Below are 24,544 nucleotides of genomic sequence, written 5' to 3' on the forward strand. Positions count from 1 at the left end.
TTTTGGAAATAATGTTATGTTTGCAATATTTCTCAAAGATGGCTATTTGTTGTAATGTTATGATGGCTATTTGTTCTCAAAGATGGCTAATACTGAAAAAGAGATCTACCTATACCAGTATCTCTGATACCCGAAGTTTTCATCATTTGCAACGACTTAACTGGATGATTGTCAATTCTTAAATTGTTTCTCTCTTCCCACATTGCAATCCGGAGTGCATTAGAAGTTGACAGATGACTGGGCTCAGAACTGTATAACTTCATCAGATTTCTTGCTTCCATTGACCGCTACATACTTGCAGATAAATTTTCCTTACGAAGTTTTTTCTTGCATCATAGCTCGTCTAGGTTGTGACAGAAGTTCTTTCTTCCTTCTGGGATGAGTGTCCTTATAACCCCCGCAATAGATTCTTTAGCAACAGTACGACATCTGTTTTGGCTTTAAGAACTACACAACACTGTATATTTGGCTTCGATTACAGTGTACTTGTTTCCAAATGGCACAATTTTAGCTCTTTTGAACTAAATACCACACAGCAGGTGAGTTACTTCCCAAAAATGCTCTGTAATGATGGAAGTCCAGATTCCTGCCCGTAAAACATCATGTTATCTGTGAAAGCGAGATTTGCCTAACGCTATATATTTATAAGAGTTTCTTTCTGGAGAAAAATGCTCCACCAATCAATTCTGACAACGCTATTTGATGGGACAAGGGAAGCTTATTCGCTGAAGGGATACTGCAAATTTTGGAGAGAATTTGTAGAACGAGTCTTGGCAACCTTGGTGACACTGTTCACTAAAATACAGATGAACTGAAAGAACTTAATAAACTCGACAAAAAAACTACATTTACACCGAAAGTAAATAAAAGTTTTGTCAACTCATTTCTTTCCTCATGACTTGTGTACATGCTATACACAGTTTTCTATACGTATAGGCCTACCTATATATTTATAGGAATTTTCCTAAACTTCCGATGACTTATCATTACATTTTGTGGACATCTTTTTCATCTATTGTTGAGGAGAGAGAATTTATGAAGTTGGAAGTGAGTGCAAGTGTGTATAAGTAATGGGTATTCCCAATAATGGAATATTGTTAAGAATATAAATAGATGGCCCATCCAAAAAATATTGGCCCACCCTGGACTCGCCTACGTGAAAACCTTCCGGCGTCAATTGTGTACATATTATAGTTGTATTGACTGCTAATTGAGGCTTTTTCTTTATAGTTTTCTTAGGTTACCAGACTGTACTCTTTTAAGAGTACACGTGTTGTTTCTCAAGATTTACACTTTTGTGCACTCTCTTTTTCTAATAAAGCACTCTTTTGTATTTTTTTGTAAGTACCTGTAAATTAGGATAATTATGTTTGTAAAGAGAAAAATTTTCTCTACGGAAATAATTTTCTTCGCATCTGTTAACTTTTTGGAACAATAATTTTTTAATTAGTATAACACTTCATGCGATAACGTATTCTTGATAATCTACGACTGGTGGTGTTCAATTTTGACCCTCGATCTCGCACTATGATAAATTTTACTTTTTCTCTTATTTCTAGGATAACTAAGTTCAATTTCAGATTTCAGTTGTATCCAGTTTTATGAATGCTGACTGAAGATCACAAAACTATTTCAGAATATCAGAAGTTCGTCAAAATAACATTAATTTGCAAATTAAGCGTAATTAAAGGAAATTATCAAGTAAAGAATGAAAGCAAAATAACTATTGCAAGTATGAATTATTATTATTATTGTACTATTTTGTAATTAAATATTTGTGTAACGATGTACAAATGACTGAGACAATTTCCGACTGATTATGACAAGTTGGGGGGCTACCATTTATACAGCCTCCACTTTGTTTCTGTTCTAGTTTATTGTTCATGCACAAACGAAAATTTGTGATGCACATTTGTGCACAAGCGAGGCACAAACAATTGACACTATTCTTGAGTAATTTTCATGAGGTGCGGGGGCTATCTAAATGGATGTACGTATGTTACCAAGATTAGGATATTATTGCTTTCTATTTATTGATAGTTTCAGTATATTTAATGGCTAGTTAGTTGTACAGAAGGATGATGACAAGAAACTTCGTGTGGTGGCTTTTCCTTCTAAAAAAGATTAAGCCCATCACAGTGCGCATAGTCTTACACTTACAAGAAGTTGCTTAGTGTTATGATATTCTTAGTGAGGTATACTCTTTAATTCAGACATTCACCTAGAATTACAGTTTTTGTCGATCATAAATCAATTTTGAATTTATTTAAATCGAATTATCTTTCTGAAATAATAAGTTGTTCTGAATTATTCTGATTCCCAGTAATAATTACATTTAGGGAGGAGTCAGTGCATGTTGATTTCATTTATCTCGCATACCAGTGGGATACACAGACGATGAAAATTATGAAAGTGAAGAGTATAGTAAGACGAAATGTTCTTGAAAATGTAATGACGATAAAGGATAAACTAAGGCTGAAAATGAAGATGGAAAATTATTGAAATTTGAGCTAGAAAGGCAGGAAATCAATCTAGCAGAATTTTAGAACAGCAAATGATTAAGAAATATATTTGGAAGAAGAAGCTGAGTAAAAATCGTGGAAACTGTGTCAGAATCAGCATCAAAGAGAAAATAGAGAGGTTTTCACAGTTATCGCTTTTCACTCTAATGGAAGAAGAGTAAAATCAAAGTGAAACAAAAACGAGAAGGAGATTAATTCTCAGAAAAGTAGATCCGCAATCTTTAAGTCTGTAAAATTAAGAAATGACCAAGACAAGGTTTTTCCTTGAAGAATATTTGAAGTAAGCTAAGGTGAGATTAGCTTACACCTTAGTAAGCTAAGGTGTAAAAAAAAGATTTATACGTTCGCTTACATCTAGCAACAATGCATAGTTCCTAGTGTATTTCAATCTCTGTTTCCTAGTTTAAAAATATATATATGAACAAGGCTCCATTTTGGTATAACCCTTATTTGGATATATCTTCCAGTTCAAAAGTTCTGTTATCCGAAACTCCAGGTTGCATTCTATATTCGACACCCTGTAGAATCAAGAGTAAAATTCAGCGAGTCATCGGATCGTCGATGTTAAATAGAATGAGAGTTTTTGAGAAGAATATATATGAAAATGATAACGGATTCTAGGTGGTTGGGCTATGTAAATCTGCAAGAGCTCGAACGCTGAACATCGTCCACAATAGTAAATTATCCTAATATCCTGGCATTGATGAAGCTATTAACTAGATTAAATTGTTATTCTATTGGGTGGGGTTATAAATTTGTCTAGGTGCATTCTGTGAATCTTATGTTATGTGTTCTATATTTAAAGATTTTGGGAATTCAAAAATAGTTTTTCATCTAGTTCTCTACTAAAGGAAATTGAGCATGTACTGATAATTAACAACCTGGATCGCTAAATATGGCCTAATTTTTTTTAATAGTCCTTCATTCTCCCTCATGATTTAAACCCTCTAAAACGCCCATCTTCTTAGAACATTGCGGATTGTTTGCTTGAAGTTTTCTGTACCTACGTGTTAAATAAATTATCCCAGACAATCATTACCAGCAAATAAAAGGATGAGTTGCTTAACATTCTTGCAGTAATTTCGGTTTACAAGTCGAAAAGATACGTCAAGGAAGTAAAACGGTTGAACTCAATCTACGCAATTACCAGTCTTGGTAGAATTGCGTTAAGTTTATAGAATACGCACTTGACAACACAATCTATAGTTCTATTGCTTTCGAACGAATGTTTCTTCAATTTGGGAGAAATATGGAGCTGCTTTACTCTTGTCTGAAGACAAGCAAATAACCAAGGAAGTGTAATATTCAAATTATTTTCAATACCTTGAAAGAATGTTTAAAAATTCAGAAGCTATTGCAAATAACTAACAAAAGACAAAAACTAGAACATGACTGACAGAAGAAGTTTCATAGTGGAGGAAGAATTTATAACATTTTCATTATTGTTCAACAGGTTGTCTTGTATTCCAAAGCAGACCACTGCTGTTTTCTTGCCGAATTTTTAAAAACCCTTTACAAATCATCAGAATGCTCAAAACTCTTATGAATTGCAACACTGCAGAAACTGAAGATGACTTACAGTAACAGTGATCAGCTATAAGTTCTACCCTTTCTTCTCCTTGAAGCAAACCTCTCCACAGAAGGGATTATGCGCAGAAGGGTTCTAAATCGTTTCGGAGGATACAGGAAAAGAGACGAGAATCCAGTAGAAACATCTTCGTGAATATATATATATATATATACAGAGTGAATCAAAAGTCTGGACACGGTGGAATAAATCGAGAACTTAGCTTCGAATCGAAAAACCAAAAAACACGTGTTTAGTAATATTAAAAAAACTATCTGATGAAACCAAACTCAACCCTATAGACCCACCCCCTGGGGGCTAGGGTGGGGTCAACTTTGAAATTTCAAATGGAAACCCCAATTTTTGATTGCAGATTTGGATTCTACGGCCCAAACTATGTAAGGTTTCATCAACACTTTTCCGTCGATTCATTATATGGCGCCATAATCGGCGAAAGTAAATTAACTGTTTGGGGTGAAAAAGAAAGACATTTTGCTGTTAGACCGAGAATCGTTACCAACAGATCCGTCACCGTTAACGACCTGCCACTTATAAACGAATCGCTCAGGTGAACGTCGCTTTAACATGTGAATGAACGAACGAGCAATGCCATCCCAATGTTGCAATCCCATGTCACGTGCCACTAAACGTGTTATAATTCACACATCCATACGTTGCGTGTGAGAAGAGAAAACAATAATGAAACGAATAACACACACACACACTCGCACACAGGTATCAATTCTTGTACAAATGCTCCACTATAATGCCCAAATTACAGGTTACGCCTATAACCTTCGTCATGTCTATCCCGAACGAAAGTTCGATCAACGTACTTAAGAGGACTCCATGCCACGAAAATGAAATGAAATTTTTGAGTTTTAGGTCCCACGATTTTGCCGGTTAGGCTAAAGGAGACGGTGATTATGAGAGAGATGAATGAAATGGTGGAATTAAGGAAGTGGGAGGAAACGGGATATTCCCGAGAAAACCCACGCACACGGTGTTTGTCCACCACAAAGTTCATTTGGCGGGAGCAGGTTTTGAACCCAGGACCGCAAGCACCAGAGGTGAACGCTCTACCACTGAGCCACCGTGGCCCCATCCATGCCACGAAATTAAGGTGGTACCATACATATGTATTGAAATGTGCACTCTGTTCACACAATGCTCTTTAGTGGTAACTCCTTTAGTTTTGAAATTATATAGGAACGACAGAATCTAATCTTGTCCAGGGTCAGATGTGATCAATTTATTGATGACACATTAATAATGTCGTATTTACGATTTTGTTTCGGGAGGGGCTTTGATAACTTTCGGGGGGGCTTTGCCTGGAAATGTAAAAATTCTGCAAGATATTTCATTTATTTTACTATACTAAGATTTCGGGGGGGGCTTAAGCCCGGAAGCCACCCCCTAAATATGCCGCTGCACATTATAGACATTTAAAAATTAAAGGATGAAAGGATTAAAAATAAAAATAAAACATACTACTACAGACTACTACCCCTTACAGACTACTACTACTACTATCACTACTACTACTACTACTACTACTACTACAACTACTAGCAGATAATAATATAATATACTATAATAATAATAATAAGGAGAAGAAGAAGAAGAAGAGAAAGAAGAAGAAGTAAAGAAAGAATTCAATAATGATTTCACCCATCTAAAACTATGCGAGACTGCGAGCAGTCTCATGAGTCGCAGTCCAACTATTCGCACAAGTCAGGCGAAATGATGGCGAAAATCATGATGCCGTTGCTTCGGGGGACGACGTCGTGCCACTGCTGGGCCAAGACAACTGTCTGTCTCATAGCTGCCGTTCCTGAACAACGGCGGGGCCGTCACGGTGTTCGCTGCCAAGCCGACAAATAGGCAGCCGCCTTTGAACCAGCACTAGCACACCCTTTTCGCTGCTGTCACCCAATAATCGACGACGGTCGGGCAAACTTCGTCGGCAATTGTTCATGGTGAACGTCTCGGTTCCAAAACGTAATGGAGGGTCGGATCTCACTTTCAACTGTAGGTCCCGTCTCTCTCGTCCCACTGCGGAAAAGGAACGATAAACACCCTAACAAACCCAATAGTGACACATTTTCTTTTGTTTTTTGATCACATGTATACTTCTTTCATCACGTCCACAGCATTGAAGCTAATTAAAGTTCATATAGGAAGTTCTCCTGATTTCGCCATTACAGCGCCACGTCACACAGCGACAACGATGTTTCGACTAAATCTTATACAAGTTTGTGCGCAGAATCCCACTCTGCAATAAGAAATAAAAGCTTCCATTTCAAATCTTTCAGCTAACCCCACCTAGCGGTAGGGTGCGGTATCGTGTTTGGTACCATTGAATAACTTTGTTGATCCGACGCGTATTTTTCAAAATACTGCACCTTGTACAGACGGTCGGAGCTAATATCAAGCTCATAAACGAAGAGGGGAGCATCTAATTTCGCCGATTACAGCATGATATCACACATCGACGAAAAAGTTTTGATTATACCCTACATTATTTGGGATGCAGTCTCCGAATCTTCAATAAAACATTGGAGTTCCCATTTGAAAAATCAATGCCCCTCACTCCTTTCCAGAAGGTGGGGGCGGAGTGTTGTGTTTGATATCATCGGATAGCTTCTTGAAACATATTAAATACGTTTTTTTTTTTTTTTGCGCTTTTATGATCAGAAGTGTATTTCTCCAGTTACTCTACCGTGGCCAAACTTTTGGTTCACCCGTTATTTCAAACATAAATTAGCTTGACAGCTACAGGCTATTTTTGATAATTTCACACCATTCGAACATTTGCACGTTATAGGGCCAATTCTACACTATCTTGATATCTTTTAATCGTCAGATAAGATACCACTGGTCGCAGTGGTCATGTGTTATTTTGTGTAAGATGAGATCTACTACTGCGACAAGGTTGGATCATTCCGATAATTTATCTTTATCAGAGAATGGTACAATCGACCCTAATGAATGTCATATTTTAGCGTTTAGAAAACAGTTATATCAATACATTTTCATGTTGATCAAATAACACCATATCAAATAACACCATAGTGGAATAAGCAGATACTTCAATAGCTATACTTTTCTTCAATTTTCCTTTTACTTTTAATTGTTTTATTTTTTGTCCTCTACTCGCCGCTTTTGAATTTTCTGGTTTGCAACACTGATACTGCCCGAAGCCCGAATGAAGAAGGTGTGCCTTTCTCTGTGTCTTCTGTCTGTGTGTAGTGTGCTTCTATCCAGTGACGAGAAAGAACAGAGAAGTGAACCAGTGACACTGAACGAGAACAGAGGTCGTCGGAAATACTACCAAGCTCATGAACGAAATGGGAGTATTTAGGGGCCATTTATTTTCCCCGATTACTGCGCCATGTTATGCATCGACGGAAAAGTGTTGATGAAACTTTACATAGTTTGGGCCGTAGAATCCAAATCTGCAATTAAAAATTGGGGTTTCCATTAGAAATTTCAAAATTGACCCCACTCCAAACCCCAGGGGGTGGGTCTAGAGGGTCAAGTTTGGTTTCATCAGATAGATTTTTTAATATTACTAAACACGTGTTTTTTGATTTTTCGATCCGAAGTTAAGTTCTCGATTTATTCCACCGTGTCCAGACTTTTGATTCACTCTGTATATATATATATATTTACTAGATCCGTTTTGTGTGTTTTCAGATCTAGCTGGAAAAACCCAGTGGACCTACAATTGATATATCAAGTATATAAACTGCCAGTGAAAGACAAATGTAAAATAATTAACATCAAAGGTGAGTCTTCAATGGATAAATCAAAAATTTAAAAAAAGAGAGGAGTTAAAGGTTGCACGTTAGCTGAAATCCAGGAACATGTTAGAAGTAGTCAAGGAGAAAAGAGTGTAACGGAATTCTCGTAGTGATAATGTGCTAAAGTTATATTACTCCTGAAAATATTTGAAACACGATCCCGAATATTTGCGGATTCTAAGTTCACAAAGAAAATTTTCGTTTTAAGTTAAATTGATTGATCTGAATGAAGAATTTAAATTTATAATGAAGGTTGATTCCAATTATCAGTTGATTTATATGTTAACAATTTAAGTGTATTTCGATTCGAAATTCCTCTTATCTATGTTAAATTAGTGAAGTTTTAAAATTCCACTTTTTTCTCAAGTGTACTCATTGTATAACACTGCAAGAAGTTGAGAAGGCACAAAATATCTATCATCTATCATTTGTTCATGAAAATTCTCCAGTGAATAAATAATTGGGAAATGTATTTTAAATTAAATGACTATAGCATATATATATTTGCTATGTATTTAACGGTATAGCACTCTAACAAGTATCCTCTTTCTTACTTTGCTTTACTATCCATTTTGTACAAAACTATTCTTATCTTAATATATATGGCTGAGTCTGTGCAGCCGACAGCTTCTATGCCTTCCATTAGCCTACGGTCACAGTGCATCCGATTTTTCACTCTGGCGATTACGGCCGACTGCTTGTTCACACTGCAACCGATCCGTCGTCAGTTTGTCTTCTTGTGAGATACAGAATGGACGAGGAATTGTTGCTATTAGAAAATCCTGTGTTAAAAATATTATTTTTAGAGGAAGATAGGAGCAAATATGTGAATACTATTTTTCAAGAAAGAAAGAAATATGGCGAGTTTCACACTCTATTTCCAAAGTTGGTGGAGCAGCCACAGAAGTTTTTTTTCAGTAATTCAGAATGAAACAGGATATATTTTGGCACATCTTACAGAAGATTCTAGGACGCATCGAGAAGCAAAGTAATTTTCGAAAATGTATATCAGTATAAGAACGGCTTGCTGTAACTTGTAAATAAGAGTCTTAATACTTGCGATGAGTTGTAAATCACCCGCTAGTCTGACATAGTCTGACGACAAAAACAAAATAATTTGTTTCCGATCGGTGGTCGGTAGAAGTCGACCGTAGTCGCCAGACCATGTCGGCGCCAGTTTGACCACGTACACTTCTCTCAATGCATCTGTTTATTTCACCGATGTCGTCAGAGTATGTCAGACAAAAAAATCGGAGAAAGTCGGATCCACTGTGACCATAAGCTTAGGAAGCATTTTCATTGACTGTCTGCAGCCGACAGATAAATAGTTTCTAAATCCACCGCTAGGAGGCAGTTTAATTGCATCTCGCAAAGGTATTTCGATTTGTTCTCTGCCCTTAGCCATTAGGGAGCTTGTATGATTCGAATCCCACGTTAAGCTGGAAGTCCCCGTCTCATAGCCTCATAGTCTAGTTGCTGAAAGATATTCTAAACTTTAATACAATGAACCATCTCTCTCTTTTGAACTACAAACGTATCATTCAAATTCATTAATGCACTAATACTTAGAAATCGGATGAAGGCTATTGAGATATTCTGTACATTTCTTCTCATTGTCAAATGGTAATAGCGCACTTAGCGCTAGAAAAAGCTCTTGCATACCTGTTAACCCCCTAATGCTCTGAGTGTGTTATTGGGTTGTGTGGGACACAAGCCTAACAAGAGAATGCTGTTGATATTATTTTAGGAAAGGGTATTCTAATAAAAAGTAGACTTTTTAAAAGTATGATTAATAGTGTTAGCAAATTTTTAACTAACTCTGTCAATGAACAATTTATTCACAGTTAGACTTCAATTACATTGAAGCTAATGATTATAATTATAATATGGTATAATTAGTTTCTTGAAAGGATATACATTAAGAGGGAATATCATATTGTATTGTATGGTATTTTTTATATTAGTGTCCCACTTTAGTCCTTTACGCTGAAGAATTTGGTATATCGCTATTTATGGCAGTCCTATTAATATTGAATGGGAATTCGTTACTCAACATACAAAGCTGGAAGATAGATTTTTTTTCATTTAGTGATTGAAACCATTGCAACATTATTGGAATAAAAGTGACTTTTTTTTACATACACAAGTATGGTGTACAGTGATGGAACGGTTCCTAAAGTTCGTGATCCGTGACCTGGCAGACCCAAAGATGACGAAACATTGTCATAGATATGGGAGCATGTGAGATTGCTAATGTAATTCTGACGACAAATAGAATTCTCTTCCCCCCTCTCTCTTTTCTCACTAAATCTCTAATTTTCTTTTTCAATTGTGATGTGTGTTGTTTGTCAAAATATTGCACTAAAATATAACTACAAGCTTTAACAGAGTATAAATCGTCAGAATCATAGATTGTTTTTCTTATGTCAAAGTTTAATCAAGCGTGCGTGCAATATTTCTTGTTTAAAACATAAAAAGATGCCACTTAACTTAAACAATATTTTGTTAAATATTTTATATTCCATGTTCTATCACCATTGTATTATTTGTCAGTGTGGTTAGACGAATATACAGAAAATGATATTTTAAATTTTCAAGACATGGTATCTTGATTAATAAACATCACATTGGAAACCAAACATGTGAATATTCGAGCTCACTAATCTAGTATAAAATTCTTGAGTAGTGCTACAAAGCTGATATTTTTGCTGCTTCCGAGTCGTCGAGTCACCGGGTCTGAGAACTGACACTCAGACCCGGGTGATTCGGACAAAAGTCGTGATCTGGTCACACGTTCCGTTGCTGTTTTCCCAATGGATTTTAAGGAACCAGATAATTGTTTAAAAAAAGAACAGAAAAATGAGAATCACAATAAGTAAGATTCGCATACGTTGATAAAGAAATACTATTAGTGTTACTAATGTACAGTATATAGAGATAACTGAAGTAGTGATATGTTATGGCAATTTAATACAAACTTGGTTTAATTAAGGAAAGTAGTTCATTTAGCGACAAGCATTTCAAAGTAATCAAAGTTGCGGTATGTAATGTCATTCTATCAACTTCAATGTAAACGTGGAGCTCAACTATATATTTATTATCTGAATAATCTTATAAAGTACTCTGGAAAAAGTAATACTAATTAACAACATTCTATTTTCAGACAAATTGGATGTAAAATGCTGTTACTAATTGCGATTATTTTAACGGCTGCCTTTTATTATATGATATATGGATTTCTTCAAAGACCAAAGGGATTTCCACCAGGTAAATCATACTTTTGAATTAGATGCAGTTTTTGCCATTCATTTGAGTCATTTAACTTTTTTCTAAGCTTTACATTTACAGCATTATGGACATTATATGCAGTACTCATGTTTATTACAAATACTTACAAAAAAAAAAAACTTTAGACAAATTACCATATACTTCTGAATGCAAGATGAGGTGTTTTGTCTCAATTTCGTGCTCAAAATTATATGGTGATCTAACTTTCGTGACGTATGCTGTGGCGTATTAATTTACTGAACAGAATCACAAGCCTCCTAACTTTACCTTCTTCTTCACATATTGCTTTAGTCTTAAATGTTCGCTGATTCAATTACTTTCCAGCGTGGAAAACTAAGCAAGATCTGTACCCAAATAGATTTGTTGTGCAGTTTTATAGTAAGTTCAGAAATGTGCCCAATATATTTTTGGTATTTTAGTAGTCCTTTGTTTAAACAATAGGGTTGTGATGAATTCAGAAATATATGGTAATTATTAATAACTTTCTAACGTTTTATTTTAACAGGTTATTCTTTTTATCATTTCCTCAGAATTTAATGTTAATGGATCAGGCTTTACAGTAAGTATCGAAATATCTTGATCGTCATTTATTATTTACAACCTAGATCAGTTTTCTTCCAGAACTTTCTAAACTAAAATTAATGTCTACGGCTTCATCAGAATAAATACCCCAAGCAAAATTTTTGAGGTAAATTAATATATTGGGTGTATCGATTGAAGTGGTCGACTTATATGTGTCATTTTCATGACTATTTATCTAGAAACGCACCTCTATATTTCAAACTAATAGATAGAGACGCTAAAATTCTGTAGGATCCAAATTTTGGCAAAAGGCGTTGCTTTACATATTCTGTATCTGTAATATCACCATATTAACTGTTTTATCAACCTAACATAATAAAGCTGTACATTTTTCTAGCGACACTACGTCAGATTAGTACTTAAAATGTGCCCCTTAGGACAAAAAACAAGAAACCACCTTCTGTTCAGTGTTACAATGCAAGCTAAGGACGCGAAGCACTCGTGCTCTCACTCTTCGGCACTTTAGAACCTGCATCCTATGATGTCACAAAAGAATCAATTTCAAGGGTAACTTATGCACCATTGCGATTAGTGATGATAGTAGGTTGCATTATTTAGGAGGTCAGAGGATCAATTATCCTCTTTATTTTAAGAGCTAAACATAGCTATTTTGATCAATAGTATAGTAATATACTAATAAAAATTAGAACTACTTATATTCGTGGAGTATAACTCTCGCCGCAAGCGAAACTTGAATCGACATTATTAATCCTTCTGCGTTTGCAAAAGTGACGTTAATACAAAAGTGGTATTAATAGAAATCAATTTTAATATGGTCAATAATCCCAACATCACTGCGGCTTTAGGGTTTTATTTCAACTGCAAGAGTTGAAGTTAACACAAGCCCAGTATTACAGATTTGACACTTCCTGTTTGAAAATAACACCTCTGGAGTGTTAAAAAAAAGTTGATTGATCAAAGAAACATGAAAACAAGATATCGTCATGATGTTCTTTTAATATATACCCATCTGTTGTTACTATTATGCAAGCTGCATGGCGAACGAAAATCATTGAGATTCCAATACTGATAACTGAATCAATGATTGTAGAAAGGACCACAACTCATTTCTTCTGAAATTCGATTTATGAATTTCTAGGAGTAGGACTTTTCTTCTGGAACTTCTCTGCGAATATACACAATTTTATGTATAGAAAGAGTAGGTGTCGAAGAATAGCATGAACAGCAAGAAAAATCTACAATCCTGGATTTGAGTTGTTTTTCTTTAAGTTCTGGACTCACAGCAACGCAAACTCAGGTCCTTTCTGCAGTGTCTGGTTCAACTGTAATATGCATAAGCGAAGAGCCAAACTTTCATCTGCTCAGAACAATAACAGCAAAGATATCATAGCCACTTCAAAATCCTGTGTATCAGAGATACGACTACACTGTAATTTGTAACGTGAACATTGTCTTGGAAGACACAATAAATATCTCAGTAACTGACATTAATAGTTTATATTAGTTTTTACATTGAACCATGAGCAAAGCTTTACGCAGTATACTTGACATTTATAGCAAGTAAAGAGCAACGTGCTAAATCGTCATGAACCCTGCTATTCACAAATTTTCAATGAAATAGTAAATCTATGTATTTTCCAATTTCGGAAACAAAAATAATTAAAAAGAAACTGGACCATGGCACAATGCATTCCAAATAATCATTAATACTTTCTATTCTCACTTTCGATTCTATTTTATCTTTTTATTCTACCTATCAAGAAAATCCATTCTTTGCAAAAGTATAGGCTAAAACTTCTTTTTAGTAATACAAACTCATAGTGAGAGAAAATTAAGCAAACTCTTCAAAAGCAATGGTCAGCTCACGCATCTACTACAGACAGAAAATATCAAATATCACTTCAGCCTCCTTACGGAGTGGAGATCTAAACGTTTGTACAAAGCTGATTGAAACGCGCAACGATAGAGAAGAACTTTTCTTCGAAACACCAAATTTACCGGTTTTGTTTCCCTAAATCTGAACAATTTTTTAAGATGTGACTTGAAATACAAGACACGATTTCCAAGATGCCAAGTATCCTTCTCCGAAGCCCGATTCTGGACTTTTCTTGTTTCTTTTCTACAAAGTAGCAGATAGACGTCGAGTTCAGGAAACCTCTACTAGGTGCTCATGATAAAGAGAAGACCAAATTAACTTGTAAAAAATCTGCTGTTGGGCTTCAAGTGTAAGTTTCGTTAATCTTGAGAGCTGCAAAGAGACTTGAGCTCCTGACACTGACGAAGTTGGTGGATGGACTCACACACTGCTCAGTGTTACTGATTAGTGTTTCTACGAACTAGGCACATTTTGAATTGTACTCACGCATGTAAGTAGACAAAACATGCGAAATGCTACCGTATTTATGTATATCATTTCTGCTCAATTGTCTACAAAATTTTTAGGCTATGAGTTCATATTTCTGAGGAAGAATTATAAAGTATTTCGAAATGGCCATTCGTAGATTTGTTAGTCCTATGATTTTGATCTGCTCACTCGAAACTACTGTAGACCCCTATGGACTTAGTCCAAGTGCACTTACTGTTCTCAGTTACTATAACTATATCGATAGTAGATAATTGAATAAAGACGTCGTATTAGGACTGACAGTGAGATTTTGTGGAGTCTTTCTCTTTCAAATTTATGGAAAAGAAAAGAGGAACGGAGCAGAGTAGCAAGTGGTGGAGTCACCGAATACTACTATGTTATCTCTAAACTTCCACGTAAATAACCCTCTGAACGTATGAATTTTCTTTAAAAAATTATATGAGCAGAAAAATGTTAAAATTTATTACAAGTAGGATAATACACAGCCATTGTGCTGAATTAAGACAAATATTTTTACTGTGTAGTGATAGCCTTCTATAAGTGCGGTTATAGACTGAATGAGCAATACTTCAAGCCATGTACATCGTATACGGAGGCAAGACATAGGAATAATTGCAGACATCATCCTATGAAAAGCCATAGGGTACAATGATCGTTCGCCATGTTAGAACACAAGAGTTTCCAAAGTTCTTACGTTCGCACAAACGGATCAAGCAAAACTAATTTAAAACCACAGATGTTGTATTTTAAAGAAGCAGACGTAATTCCAATTCGTTCCCTCAAGTGAATTATTATATTAAATTATATCTGTTGATTATGTAACGGAAGACATAATTCTTTCGCTATTATTTAATGGCGTTTGTGTGATACGAATTTTGAAGTTTCTTTCATTACAATATTCTGTTCTGAAATTACTTCTATCCTCTACAAGCAATAGGGAACTTTTTCCTTCTTGATTACTTCTTCAGTGAAAATTCTATAAATTGGGACAACATTGACGTGTGCCGATGGCGCAAAGGTCATTGTAGTTCATGTTTCTGGCGTTGTTAGAATATTTCTTTTTTTTTTTAATTAGACAATTTGTCATTGTGGACTAAACTGACACACTCCTGCGAAAGAATAAAACGGTATTAGAAGAGATTCTAGACAACACAGTCAAAATTATCAGCTTCATTAAGGCACAATATTCGCAAGGCAAGCTGCTCAAAATATTATCCGAAGATATGCGAAGTATACATAAGTCATTGTTCTTACATACAGAAGACGATGATTTTCCCGTTAACTTCAACTTCGTAGAGAAATTTATTCACTTTTGAAAACCAAACAAATGGTTGTGCAAGTAGTGTTATTTGGCTGACTTTAATTAATAAATTCAGCACTTTCATATAAGTGTGAGGGAAATCTATATCCAATGTTAATGACAAAATTGCCGCGCCCAAGAAAAATATTACATTTTAAATACTGTAGAAAGCGTCGAGAATACGGATATGACCTGTTCCGTACTGAAAATAATAATAATAATAATAATAATAATAATAATAATAATAATAATAATAATAATAATAATAATAATAATAATAATAATAATAATAATAATAATAATAATAATAATAATAATAATAATTTTTATATTTTTCAATATTTTTTAAATATATAATGCAATAAATGTATCATTGTCACCAGTAATGAAAGAATACTTTAATAACTTGCTTCAAGTAACACCCATACCAATACATCATACTGTCCAAGTAACACCCAGAAATCGATTCTAAATTCATTTTCAATGACATCAAGACCAGGAGCCCTCACTGCAGCAGAATGTGACGTATTTGTAGACACGGTTTTGGACAACTATGTCAGCAATCATTTAGAAGAAACCAGTTCCTGAATGTTGGGCTCAATTAGAAGAGGATTTTTCGATATTAAGATGAAAAATTCATTCTACCTTTTGTTACCATGTACACTCATGTCCAAAATTATTGTCGCATGTCAATAAATATGTTGTTGTAGAAATATAATTTAATAACGAATTCTCCCGGTATTTCTTATAATGTTAGTATGCGTATAATCGGCAAAGACATGTATGTGGCAAATTTCATGTCAAAAGAGTAGTAAATAAGATCAATAAAACAAAATTAAAACTTTCTTGCCCATTTAACAACATTTTGTTTTACTCATTCTAATTTTCGTATTTATAATTCTTTTCCTATGAAATTGACCACAAATATACATTTCCCGATTATACACATAGTATCTGTGTTAGAAGTACCCTGCAAAATTATTATCAAATTATATTCTTACAAGAAGGTATTTATAGATATGCGACAATCATTCTGGACATGAGTGTACCTCTTTAAAACAGCCTTTTCAAGGTACGCTTCTGCAAAAACTAATTATCGAACTTATTTGGACACAGAAGGCGATATGTGTCTTCAACTGAGTTCTGTGATTTGACAAGAAGCAGATACATTGTTCACTCAAATTTCAGATGTACATGGAACCAAAGATTATTTACTCCTAACATGGAACACTGTAACAGTTTTTAAATATATTAACAACCTGATTGCTATAGTTACATTATTTTGTAGATTTCAACAATAATAAATATTGTATTCATTCTTTATTATTGTCTCTAATAAATAAATTAATTAAAATGTTTTCTTATTAAATTCATATACATGCTTATTCACTTAGACATAATAATTTTCTTTACTCAGAACACATACTTGTACAGACAATTAAACTCTCTCGGGTTTGCACAAGAGAGTCCTCCACAGCTGAAAGGGTTTGGAAACTGGTGTCATACAGGAATAAACTAAACTATAGATTTTAAAAAAAAGAAAGAAAGAAAGAAAGAAAACTATAAGAATGGTAAGATGGTACCATTTACGATAAAAGACGCAAATATTCAAGATTGTGGGCTACATTCCGTAATGGCTTCATTCGACATAACTCTTAGATTTCGTTAGTCACAATAGCATTTAGAATTACTTGCTGTAGGTCGCACTTAGAACCATAAATTTTGCATAGACTGATATGAAATGAGGTCCCATGTATTGGTATTGTACTCCGAGACATAAACAAGATATGATGGCTTTCCCAACAACGCATTTATTATTATTATTTCCTGTTTACTAATATTGAGAAAGACATGAAATGAGGTTTTTCTTTGTGTTTTACTGTAAATTTATGTTTATTCTTCTTTTGTAGGCCTTTCCTATTTTCCGTATCTTGGATCATACGGACATTTCTTATGGGAAGATTCGTCAAATGTAACTGGTGCTATAACGAAACTTAATGAGAAATACGGTCCAATTGTTGGTTTCTATATTGGAACTGTTCCATCTGTTATTGTTAGTGGATTTAACAATGTCAAACAAGTCCTCACCAGACCCGAATTTCAAGGAAGACCAGGAGGGTTTGTTATTGAAACGAGATCATTTTTCCATAGTTATGGTAAGTAATGACCACGTAGACGTACTTTTATCCTTCTTAGCAATGGTATGATGCAATATATTTATCAATAAATTATAATACGAAAATCACACAACATAAAAATGATAGAAATGGTGCTCATGCCAGGCACAATATGTATAAGATCACAAAGTACCTTCAACCTTTCTGAATTTCCCAGGCACTTCTTTCTTCCATCCCATAAAGTCATTCTTCGAAGAGTGATATACGTAACATGAAATAATTGTAAATGACAACAAAAGAAGTGAGCGAGTAGGTCATTTCAGTTTTCTGTATAGAAAATTATTTTTTTGATTTCAACATTTGGAGCAACTTTTCTTGCTGCATAGTCTATAAATACAGGGTGTCCGAAAAAGAACTCCCTAGTTTTAAGTATAAATTTAATTGGGAAATAAATGAAAACTTACATCAATGAGTACATATCAGGAAAGAGAATTCCTTGAAGTTTTGTTTAATGTTGGTAGACTTCAGCGTGGAATCTATTTGTGGTCCTGCACACGTCGAGACGATATTCCACTCCTCGCCATGTAATCACTAACATTTCAGGTGTAACTGTCCCAACCGCCGCGACGAATCTTTCCCGTAAATGATTGATGCCTCTGATCTTTCCACTGTACACAACATTTTTATGTGGCCCCAAAAGAACAAGTCCAGTGGGGTTAAGCCTGGGCTTCTTGGTGGCCAAGGTATTGGGCCAGCCCTGCCTATCCATTTTCCTGGAAAGCGAGTGCCAAGAGCCGCACACACAAGGTTAGACACGGCGCAAGCTAACTTTGCACTGTGAAACCGTTACTTCCCGAGCGAGTGAGATGAAAATGAGAGGAAATGGTTGATACTACGCATTCGCAAGATATGTTGCCAACCGCGATTATCCAAACTTCTCAGTAGTAGATCCTAAATCGTTTATTTAAAAAAAAACTAGTTTGTTTATTACTGAATGTTTGCCTCCTTGCAAAGCATCACACATCCTCTCCACTATTTTTGCAATTGGTACAGTTGATAACAATAGACCATCGTTTGCTCTTTCTTTCTCAATGTAAGCTCTGACATTATATATCATTTCCCTACTTAGACTTCTGATCGTAGTATTGCTCCCGAATTTTTTTAAAAAGATCTTTTATCTTCAATATCATAGCGTTAATTGACCAAAGTATAAGAGAATTTGAAATCAATTATTAAGATTAAAAATAAATTAATATATCAAACACCTGAACGTGCCGGCATAAAAAAGGGTAGAGAACTCATACAAATATATTCACACAATCCCAGATATTAACACACAAAAGAATAGATACACATAGTATTTTAGTTCTAGAAAACACAAAAATGTAGATCTATATACACCACTATAACACAATGGTAAGTAATACTGAGTGAAAAACATTATTTCACCCTTCTTATGTTGACCTTTGGGTTACCAAAAAAAAAAAAAAAAACGAAAAGAAAAAGGAAGGCTCCCACACATCTGTTGGTCAACAGAACACATGGTACATTTTGGCAATCGTAGCATTCCATTCGCTTAGGATCTGAAACAAGAGACATGGCTCACTCATCCCTCGAAATAAGATATTTCCGATGCTTGTGGAGGTTTGTTCTTTGGCTGGGTTTCGTGTAGTGTGCTGGTAGATTGAAAGTAAGGTGTTTGTTGTTACGAGGGTATTATTATCGTATTCCGGTCCAGTGTAGTGGGGATAGGCTAGCGTAATAGTTTGTAGGTGTATCGGTGTGTGTTGTAGTGAATTGACGTGACTGTGAATGTTATAAACTCCAAAGTGAAGCACAAAAAGATCCATTCGCAGGCTAGAGACGTGATTTGGAATGTTATTAAATTTATGGAGATGGAAGCAAGAGAAGGTACCTTCACAATTCCTGCTGGAAAAGCTTTAGAAAGAACAGCGAAGGCTGTAGGGGTATCGTTAAAAATATTAAAAAAGAAGGGCAGACAGTTGAAGCTAAGAGAACTTGTTTTGAAACTCCGAATAAAATCCGGTGTTGTCAGAAACCTGTGGTTGGAGTAGGTTAGTTTGACAGTGATGTTATTCGGAGAACAATTTACGACTTTTATAAAACGAAACACAGAATTCCTACTGTTTCGACGCTGGGGGAAAAGTTTTCAAAATCAATAGGTCTTCAGGATGGGTGCACAAGCCTTAGAAAAATTCTAAAAGATCTTGGGTTTCGGTGGAGAAAGACTTAAACTTACAGAACCGTTCTTGTCGAGTCTCAAGAAATTCGAGAAAAAAGAATTTCCTACTTGAGACGTATAAAGGAATATCGAAACCAAGCGCGAAATATAGTTTATGTGGACGAATCATACATATTATCATCTCACGTTTCAAACAAATCTTGGACCGACGTCTGCTCTCACGGTCTATTAGCACCAGTCTCTCGGGGTCAGAGGTTAATTATGATTCATGCAGGAGCGGAAAATGGGTTTGTACCCAATGCATTATTAATGTGGAAAGCAAGTCAGTCTACAGGTGACTACCACAACCAAATGAACCAAGAGAATTATGAAAGTGGGTTACTGATAAATTAATACCAAATCTCCCTCACAATTATGTCGTGGTTTGTGTTAATGCATCCTATCACAACGTTATTTTGGAAAAAGCACCTACCTCTGGTTCGACTAAGCAACAAATGATGCAGTGGCTGAAGAGAAAAACATTTATTTTGATTGTAATATGCTGAAGCCGGAACTTTATAGTTTAATCCAATCACATAAATCTAGATTTAAAAAGTTTGCAATTGACGAAATTTTCAAACTCCATGGACACTCTGTGCTTCGTTTACTCCCGTACCACCCGGAACTGAATCCAATTGAAAAAATTTGGTTTTTGGTGACAGGATGGGTTGCGTCACGAAACACAACTTTCAAAATTAATGATGTTCAAAAACTCTGCGATATTAGGTTCGGGCAAATCGGGAGGAACAAATGGATATCAGTTTGTAATCATGTGAAGCAAATTGAAACTCAGTATTGGGAAGCAGAAGGAATTATGAATGAACTTACTGAGAGGGTCGTTATCAGTCTCGGTGGTGTCGATAGTGATAGTAACAGTGATTCAGAAGAGGATACTGACGGTGACTTACCCGGAATAGAAGAAATGTAGGTGAGTGTTTATTTATTGTACGCATACACATAGATGAAAAATATTTGACATTTAATTTTTATTTGTGGAATACAACGTCTATTATTAATAGTAATTATTTTAGTTGGCAAGCCTGATAAGTTCACTTTTCTGCCTCCTAAATCACGGTCAGATGGGAACCAAATCGCGAACAGCATTACGTTACTCAAGTGCAGAGTTGTTGTGTACCGTGTCTACTGTAAAGAGGGGGGCGCCATCTTGTTGTAAAAACACAACCTCCTGTTCCGCCTCAATATCGTCCATTTGGGGAAAGACGTACTCTGTCAGTATGTCATAGCAAACGTCCCCGTTTATTGTTTTTTCTACAAAAATGAAAGGACAAATGACATGATTTTCCATGAAACCGCACCAGAGATTAAGTTTGGGAGAGTCACGTTGATGCTGAATAACTTAATGTGGATGCTCTGCCCCCCAAATTCTGCAGTTACGACGATTTACTGTTCCACTGACATGAAATGTAGCCTCATCAGAAAAGAGAATCTTTTTTAAAAAATTGACATCATCAATTCAGTGTAGAAAGTCAGCAGCAAACTCATACCTTTCGATGTTATCAGTAGGTTTAATTTCATGTAACAGTTGCAATTTGTAGGCGCGCAACTTAAGTCTTTTACGCACAACATCATGGACAATACCTTTACGCACTCCCATTTGTAGACTATGTCTGGCCAATGACTTGTCCGGGCTCCGAACACAAGAAACACGGATCTATTCAACAACACCTTCAGAAGTTCTCGGTCTACCTGGTGATTTTGCTTTTAAAACAGTTACCGGTTTCCTTGAAAGACTTTAGCCAATGACGGACAGGTTTTGCTGCAGGTGGTTCACCACCATACTGATGTCTAAAATTACGTTGCACTGTTATAACTGACTCAGTTTTCACAAGCCAAATAACACACTGCGCTTTCTGTTGCGGACTACACATTGTTGCTGAGTTGCTCTGCACTGCACGCCTGCCTGGACTAAACTAAGGAAAGGAAAAAACAGCACTGGTGCCATCTGAAGGTCAAGCAGACCTACCAACTGCAGGAGAGCCAAATTGGAGAGTTGATGAATCAAACACCATAAACTGGAATAGTGTATGTCACTTTGTACAGATTCTTGGATACATTAAAACTAGGGAGTTCTTTTTCAAACACAAACAAATAGTGAGTATATTTAAGAGGTCTATCTTCTGTTTCTACATTTAGGTAATGTACTTTTATTATCCATTTCTTTCCTAGAATAGACTTCTTTTTATTACTTTGACGATATTAGTACCAAGGAAGATTTCATGATGTATCAATGGACTGCACCTTGGATATTTCATATAATGTATCTTCTATAATGAACTTACAAATATATATATTTGGAACCAAGGTGCCTAATCACAAATTTATTGTATGTTCTTCCAACAAATCTGATGTAAGTGCAATATTAAATGTTTCATACACACATAAGGACTATCCACTTAATTCCCGGACTTACGCTGCAGAAAAATCATAGGAATGACCCGCCATCTTCGTGCTTTCCTCTTCAAAGTGCTTTCCTGGAAGCGATCCAAGTACACCTGTTGTGTAATGCACCAGAGTTCACTTGTCGTGTTACCCTAAATTGTATCAATTTTTTTCCTTTTAACGCAAATTTCAGTGTAGATCAGCAAAAATCACACGGAGCTAGAGCCAAGTAATGGTTCTCAATGGGGATGTTATTATTTGGCATGAAATCGGACACTGTTTTCCTTAAGTGAAAAGTAAGCACTGTCGTGGTCTGCAAATACCACCATCCAGATGTGCACTTAAGTCTGGTCATTTACAAAGAATGAAATCCCATAAATGTTGTAACACAGTTGTATGGACTTACTTATTGACAGTTTGACCAAGTGGAACAAATTCAGGATGGACTATCCCGAAGTACGAGAATGATCTTTACGAGGCTTTTGAGTCTCCAGAAACCACATGGCTTACATTGCGAGGATATTATCTCGGTTTGCCGTACCTATAAGCCTAAGTTCCTTGCTGATGGTAACTTGGGTATCCTTTGGATTCTATGCGAGCATAATCAGCACGAATTCCTCCGATACATATAGCAAACCTTGGTCTTTGTGTCAGATTGTCCACCACGGACATTCTGCAAGCTTATAAAGTACAAACTGGTGAAAAGTAAGTAGACGACTCATTGATGCTATATCGAATGCTATCTGTAAGATTTTGTACGGCTCGTACGTCTCAGTACTGTTTTAAAATAAAATTCAACTCAAATTCACTGCTCCTTTTAATCACCCATTTCACAATTCAACGCAGATCGCAGACTCTCTGCACAACTAATCACATCTCACTTAAAACTATCTGGGCTCAGGTGAGCGATAACGCTGTGGTGTCAACATGAATTGTCATCACATCTGAAATGAGTATCCTGAGCACCAATTAATACTTTCTGAGGAAAATATGGGATTAGATTAATTATCTTGTGTTTTGCATTTTTTAAAATTAAATTTACTTATAATACATGAGTTCCAATTGTAATAAGCAGGGCCCGGATCTTGTTGACAAGTCATTTTTTTTCTGTTATGCATAGGACAAGGCAACTTCAAAGAAAAACGTTATCCTTCAACTCAAGGTTTTAAAAGTATATTGTTTTAGGGTCAACGTTTGGTCACTCTTTGCCGTTTTGAAGTTTCAGGTCATTTTTTAAATATTTTAAGATAACTTTCAGGTCACTTATGGTCATTTTAGTATTTTCCTTCTACATAAGGAAATCTTAAAATGAACACTGTTTACGAATTTGAAAAATACGAAGTTACCTCTTTTCCTGCTTCCTGACTATTGGACTGGAAAAACAGCATTCCTAAAAAGTTAATGAACACTAAGCTTTAGCTGGTTGAGTAGGGGTAGGAGTTCGTAGGTGACCAAACAGATGGTTTGGATTAATGACCACAAGGAATGTGATCACGTGAGTAACTAAAAATCGATTAGAACACGTACCAAAGATTTTAAACGGGGTTCTTATCTATTATTCTCATGTATACAGTCTACACTTGCGAACAGCTATTCTTTAAGTGTGCTTCCTAGTTTCAACTCGGGAGTGAATTGACGCTTTCAAGTACGTACAATGCCGTACAATGGACTGATCAATAAACTGCAACTAACTGAAACAAACCTTTGGTAATGAGAAATGGTAATTAAAATCTAATAGATATTCAAAAAATGACAATGTTTAACGAAATAAACGTTTTAAGAAACGCAAGTTCTAAGGTCAATTTTTGTGAATTTTAGGGTCATGTTTCAGGAATTTTAGTGTCATTTTATAGGCCACTTTTTAGAAAATTTTAGGTCAACAAAATCCGGGCTCTGGTAATAAGAAATACAAATCATATTGTGGTATCTCTTTTAACTTACTTTGGATCACATAAATTAATCATTCAAAACATTCGGTTATCATTAAATTTAGTATTGTCCCGAAGTATAACAAGCTCTGCCCCTTCGTACATACCCAGTATGCACCAATGGACGAAAGGAACACATTTTCCTCTTAACTTTGCCCAAATATACCCACTTCTGTAAAGCAAAATGTGAAAAATGTCCCTGGTGAGAGTAACTTCACCCACACTGATATTTAAGAAATGACTTGCATATCAATGATTGCTTTTATTCAATAATGCATCGCAATTTGCTACACAAAATTATAAAACTGCGATGCAAACAAAAAATACATTGCAAAATATGATGCACTATGGTAATAATTTATTACTAAAATGAACTATTTTCATAAGAAAGTTACATAATACTTTTCTCTTTTTAATCATATGTAGGACAGTTTTCTTTCGCTCTAATATATTTGTGGCAACTCCC

General features: G+C 35.4%; 1 protein-coding gene across 2 annotated transcripts in view; it reads left to right on the forward strand.

Annotated features, from left to right (window-relative positions):
* Positions 1-24,544, forward strand: part of LOC145680867 (methyl farnesoate epoxidase-like) — a 203,328-nt gene that overhangs the window by 34,570 nt on the left and 144,214 nt on the right. Inside the window, exons 2-4 of one of the 2 annotated variants that reach the window (XM_081752003.1) lie at positions 7,789-7,880; positions 11,059-11,162; positions 17,302-17,547. In XM_081752003.1, the coding sequence (XP_081608129.1) occupies positions 11,075-11,162; positions 17,302-17,547 (334 nt within the window). In that variant the 5' untranslated portion in view covers positions 7,789-7,880; positions 11,059-11,074. The remainder of the gene's footprint in view (positions 1-7,788; positions 7,881-11,058; positions 11,163-17,301; positions 17,548-24,544) is intronic. The other variant, XM_081752002.1, reaches the window with a different exon arrangement.

Source organism: Thermobia domestica, chromosome 3 (assembly GCF_964235325.1).
Source record: "Thermobia domestica chromosome 3, izTheDome1.hap1.1, whole genome shotgun sequence".
Taxonomy (NCBI): domain Eukaryota; kingdom Metazoa; phylum Arthropoda; class Insecta; order Zygentoma; family Lepismatidae; genus Thermobia; species Thermobia domestica.